At 43.6% G+C, this 6,026-nt stretch overlaps 1 protein-coding gene across 1 annotated transcript; it reads left to right on the forward strand.

Moving 5' to 3' along the window:
• Positions 1-5,101: 5,101 nt before the first annotated feature.
• LOC131045323 (uncharacterized) lies at positions 5,102-5,809 on the forward strand. The gene has a single exon (XM_057978898.2). The coding sequence runs from the start codon at positions 5,102-5,104 to the stop codon at positions 5,807-5,809; it is 708 nt and encodes a 235-aa protein (XP_057834881.2).
• Positions 5,810-6,026: the final 217 nt, after the last annotated feature.

A 6,026-nucleotide genomic window follows, 5' to 3' on the forward strand; every position in this document is an offset into this window, starting at 1 on the left:
CTATTGATAACTTGCATTGCCCCTTAGCATTACCTGCCATTGCCAACCAGACACTATTAGTTTTCCTCCCCTTGGATTTCTTTTCCCCCAACTTCGCTTTTGAGACCTGTGAATCTGTCTGATTAATCGTGCGAACATCTGTTATATCTTCCTCCTCCTGCATGCCCCATTCATCCTCATCATCTTCCCAAGAACTATCATCAGAATCATCTTTTGCTGCACTTGGTAACCCTTCCTCATTTTCCTTCGGCCCATCTACCTCAACTTGATCATTATTTCCTTCCTCTTGGTCCTTTTTCTGATCCTTTTCAGACACTGCCAAAGCTTCCATAACTTTTTCAACCCTATCAAGGCCTCGCCCACCAAATGAGCCGCCTCTACTTTACTAATGACTGGGCAAGCCCCCTGAACTGAGAGTACCTTTTCATTTGGGTCTGGTTGACCCCCCCATTAAGCCCATTATTCTAAATAAAGTTAGAAGCCAAAACCCCATCCTCCTTGTTCTTCCTCAAGTGAGAATTTTCTTTTCCCTGTAAGGCTTGAATTGTAACCATCTCCTCATTAGCTTCTATTGTCTTGCCCTTGTGACCAACCAAACACACATCATCTGAATGCCCTGCTTTATTACAAGTCTTACAAAATTCCAACTTTTCCTCTATCTCAATCTGTTGACTCCAATAACCCTCATTAGTATTGATCTCAAGAATGGATGGAAGAGAAAAATGTGGTTTCCATCCAATACAGATCCATGCATAAGTGCTAAAATCCTTTTCTTCAATGGCCTCATCTGATTTAATATAAAACCCTAACTTATTACCAACAGTGCTGAAAGTCTCCTCTTTCCAATATTCCCACAGAAGATTATAAAGTCTCAGCCAAATTGGGACCTCTTCAATTTGGGCTTTCAGTGGATCAAAATTTGGCTCCCATTTTTTTACAAACAAACCCTTTCCTCCCATAAAAAAAGGGGCCATGATTGAAAACCCAATTTTTGCTGGAGCTATCCTCCGCAATTCCTAGGAAGAAACCATTCGGCATCGATTTAATGTCCACTTTGAAAGGCCAGTTTACTTCACACCACTGCTTTACTCAACTCATTGTAGGCCGCTCCCCCTTCCATTTCATAAAAAAACGCCTAGCCTTCAAAAAGGAGACTAAATCACTCCAACTGCTATTATCCATAAAGGAGGACAATTTCTTGACTTCAAGACCATGTTGTGCCTCCTCCTTATCCATTCGAGGTTTCTTTTTTGGCTGCCATTCCTTGTCTCGCACCCATTTCTAGGTAGTCTTCGAACTCTCAGGTAAGTCATTGAGGCCCTTGAAAGCCCCCACATGAGCATTTCTATGCCAACCAAAACCCTAGTTACTGCCGTAATTGTTTTCCAGGCGCGGTTGTGACAGGAACTGGTGTCTCTTCTGATCCTCCCAAACCCATTTTGGTTTTGACCACGGCCTGAAAGCCAGCTGGGCATAGTACCTAGGTTGCTCTTTCTGTTTGAAATCCTTGAACTCCCTCGGTTGTAGACCAAGCCATCTCCTTGACGCCATCCTCTACCATGTATATAAAGAGCCCTGGAGTTTTATTCAGATTCTAGATTGCTATAAATCCATATAATAGAAATTTACATTTACAAATAATACCAAAGGAACATAAAAAATATGTTATGCATGAATTTAATTGATTACATAATTCACTGAATTTTATGAAAGGTCTTTGCCCACTTAACTTCTTCAACCACCTTTCCTTTAAGAATCTAACTATTAACTATGCAACACATTATTAACATTAACAAATATAATTTGGATCATAACATCTAACAAACCCCCCTTGACCCAAAGCAGAAACAAACATCAACAACCTTGAATCAAACAACAAAAAATAAAAGATGATCTGGAACATCCATCATCTGACCCAGGTTTCACTTTGTAAAGTTGGTCTCCTATCTCTTGGCATTGATCAACCAGTGTAATGCCCCCTTTGGTAAATACCCTAGTTTTGCCCAAATCACAGTTATAATATTAAATCTCTGTATGCTTGAATCTGTTATCAATATCAGATCTGATTCTCTTCGATCCAATAATCAGACTTAGGCCTTCTTAATCCAGATCAAAACACTTGTTCAACTTCCTAATTTCAGGTGGGTAATATTATGCTAGGTTCTGCCTTTAATTTCTTTATTTTCTGATATCTTCTTTTTCTATTTTTATTCCCCATTTTTATATTCCATCTCAACTCTTATTTACATCATATCATACCTCTATGAAGAGAGGCGACTAATTAAAGTTATATCCTTAAAATTAAGATGACTGATCATTACCTTTTTAATGCATCCTTTCATAATGGGTCGGCCCATAGAATAAATTAAACATAGTTTGATTTAATTATTTCTGATAAATAGGGCGCCAAACTTGAGGTTGGCCAGCACGAATAAATTGTTATTATTACCTTTGTATCTAAGTCAGCCCTGCTGTGTCCATTCACTGGTAATTAAATCATTGTAACCTAAGTTGGCCTTATTATTTTATCTTGTGATGTCCCCATCTATGACCTATTAATGATAAGCAATTATGTGATCAAGGGTGGCAGCCTTGAAAGCATCCTCGATTAGCTAAACGTTAGAAGATAACAATTTGTACATAGTAATAATAGTTAGTTGTATATTTATAATAAAAGTAGCACAAGAAATTGTGGAAAATCGTCTTATTCCATAAGACTTCACGATTTTTCAATCAAGGATACAAGTGGAGCATAGAAAATAGGATGTAAGGAAATCAAGAATTTGATATGTTATCCACCTATTGAGAAATGAAGCTAGTAAGTAACATGCTCATAGCATCATAAGGACAAGTCCTTTTCGATACCTCTATCATACCAAGTAAGAAAAACATCATCATAAAAGCAGAATTAGATGAGCAAGTTATTGATCAACAAATAATGATCAATCTTAGGAAGAAGACACAAGTGATCGATAATCATTATACATCAGTCAGCATATAGATCAAATGGATTTGATATCAATAGTCAAGCTTTGAACAATTAAGTGATCCCATGAAGATGAACATGAGTATCTACATAATGACAATAAACATCCGATTTCTTCAGATTGTTGGCGGCAATATTGTAAACAAATAAAACTAGTTAATTAAGTTGTAAGTTGTAATTGTCTTGGTTAGTGGCAACCGAGGGGTGGCAGTTGTGGTGCGGCGGTTGGCACTCGCACCCCCTCGGTATCTTTATATGCTTCCGAATGTAACTTGTGACACACGATTATGAAGGGAATAACATCTCATATACTTTATCTGATATCTATGGCATTATTATTCTGCATTACGTGTTTTATCTGTGTACTTTAAGTTATTCACCCGAGAGGGCAAACATTTGGTGCCGTTGCCTAGGCATACTCGGGAACGGAAGACGCGGATGGCGCACGGACACGATGGGCCTACCCGTTGGTGAGATAAACCCAGAGGCCGACGACGCGCAAACAGAGCTCTACAACGGAGAAGACACTGCGACGAGGGAATTTTCAATTCTGCTCCTGGTAGCCATCGAGACCTACGTCCGACGAGAGGCCACGGATGCGGAAATCCCACCAAGTGCCGTGTGGACAGCGCTGGAGGTTAGCCCGGCAGTAAATCGGTTGATGAACCACCTTCCTCGGTTGCTTGCACAGGCATCGCTGGCACAACAAGCTTGCCTGGAGGAGATTGCCCAGGAAGAGCGACGCCAACAAATCCTTCAACAGTACGAAGAAAGCAACCGTCAGGAAGCGGGGCGGGATGGCACGAGGCTAGGAAGGAATTGAACCCTGAATCCCATAGGGACAAGGGAACATTTTATATTCAAATAAAGGTGTCACAATATTGACACGAGTTGTATTGACGAAATGAATTAATAAAGGTGTGTTCTGGTTTATGTGTTGTGAATTATGGAAATGTATGGGAATTAATGCCCAACCTATTAAATAAAGATAGAAATAAGAAAGCAGAAACAGACGAGTGGGAGGCCGCACAGAGGGCCTTGATTCTGGAACAACAAGTAGAATGTAGACAGAGGCTGAGGCAACTTGCCGAGAGACGACCTGCCGAAGGGGGGTGGCCTGAAAGGAACCAAGGAGGTGTCACGGAGGGTGCAGAAGCCGAGGGAAGTTTCTATGCGTCGCCAGAACACCGTAGGGTGAGGAGCCACGAAGAGTTTCTAGAGGAAACAAGGTTACGGAGGAATCTAGTCGAAGAGACTCGGGATCAGTTTAGAAACTTATCCCTTACGCCACGAAGTGAGGATCACCAGAGAGAGCCAAAAGTGGGTGCGCGTGAGAACGGAGGGGAGGACAACCGTACGGTTGCAGGTGCCACACACAGCAGGCAAAACACCGTACCTCCAGTCACCCACGCATGACACACCACCGGCGTCGGAGGGAGCGACGCACAGACGCAGCCATAGCCACCTCCAGGAAGACGACCCCCATCGATGGCGGGCAAACAGAAGTTGCCTAAATTCAATGGAGATGGCAACGATGACCCCGTACGACACTATCGTACATGTGAGACAATATGGTCAGCCAACGGGGTAGTTGACAAAGTGGATTGGGTGGTGCAGTTCCCTGCCACCCTGAGAGGAGTAGCCATTGATTGGTACTCTGATGTGGATAAAACAAAGGTGGGAACATGGGATGACCTACAGAAAGCTTTTGAGAAGGAATTTCGACTCCTTCGAGATGATAATGAGATTGTGGCGGAGATATTAAGCACAAAGCAAGGAAAGCACGAAACAGTGCGAACATACAGCCGACGGTTAAAGGAGTTACTGGGGAAGATGGAGAACCAGCTGGCTGACGGACTAAAGAAGAGATGGTTCGTGGAAGGGTTGCGGTCATCCCTGCAGAGGAAGATGGAAATTGTACCACCCACTTCATACGATGACGCATACAACCGCGCGATGAATTTGGAAAGTGAAGACAAAACATCGCGGAAGAAAAAGGACAAGTCCTCTGGAGAAGAGGAGTCCTCAGGAGAAAGCAGTAGTGATGAATTATCAAGTAAGAAGGTACAAGCTCTTCAAAAGGATATGCACCGTATGTTGAAGGAATTTAAGAACATGAAAGGAAGCACGAGCAAAAACGAAGACGTGTGGTGCACTGATTGTAAGGAAGGTGGTCACACAAAGGGCATCTGCCCAAAGAGGGCATTCTGCGAAATTTGCCAGATGTTGGGACACGCCGTCAAAGAATGCTCCTACAACATGAAAACAAAAGGGAACCAGGTATACTTCGCCCAAGAGCAACCCTCACTGTCAGCGGGCTATGCCCAGCCGCAAGCCGACGCCACTGCATCATCTGGTGGTTACAGAGGTAACCGAAGAGGAGGGAGAGGTAACAACAACAACAACAACAACAATTGGAGCAGAATGCAATATGACGTTAAAGGGCGGCCAATAATCCAATGTCAGGCCTGCAACCAATGGGGGCACTTCGCTCGGGAGTGCCAGAATACTGAAACCCCCCAGAGCCTGTGTAGATGGTGCGGCCCTGGGGATCACGATGACACAAAATGCCCTAAACAGGGGGTCAATCTCCTCAATATTGAGAAGACGGGCGAAGTATTGGCGATCACTCGCGCGCAGGCGAAGAAGGCAACGTATCCCGACCCCCACACAAAGAAGGAAAGACTGCGGAAGGCAAAGGCCGACATTGAACGGGAGATGGCGGCAAAGGGACGGAAGAACACGAAGCCGATGAGTCCCTCAACCCGCCTGAAAGCGGAAAGAATATTATTGGGCAAGTCTTGCAGATGGAGGTACCGATAAAGGTAAAAGACCTTCTAGATTCCATGCCACATTTGAGGACTGCTATCCTCAGCAATGTGCTAAGCACCGCACACGTACCTTCGAGTGCACCACAGGTGGAGGTTCCCGCCAGCCCTTTGACTGACCCGATGTTACTAACCTTGAACAGTGGTAGACACCCAGTTGTGGTAGAAATGGGCATCCTTGGAACCGTTCTAAAGGACACCATTGTGGACGA

Source organism: Cryptomeria japonica, chromosome 8 (assembly GCF_030272615.1).
Source record: "Cryptomeria japonica chromosome 8, Sugi_1.0, whole genome shotgun sequence".
Taxonomy (NCBI): Eukaryota; Viridiplantae; Streptophyta; class Pinopsida; order Cupressales; family Cupressaceae; genus Cryptomeria; species Cryptomeria japonica.

Bases quoted from the DNA above. Each gene is read 5' to 3' on its own strand.
- LOC131045323 (XM_057978898.2), top strand. From the start codon at position 5,102: ATGAAAGGAAGCACGAGCAAAAACGAAGACGTGTGGTGCACTGATTGT.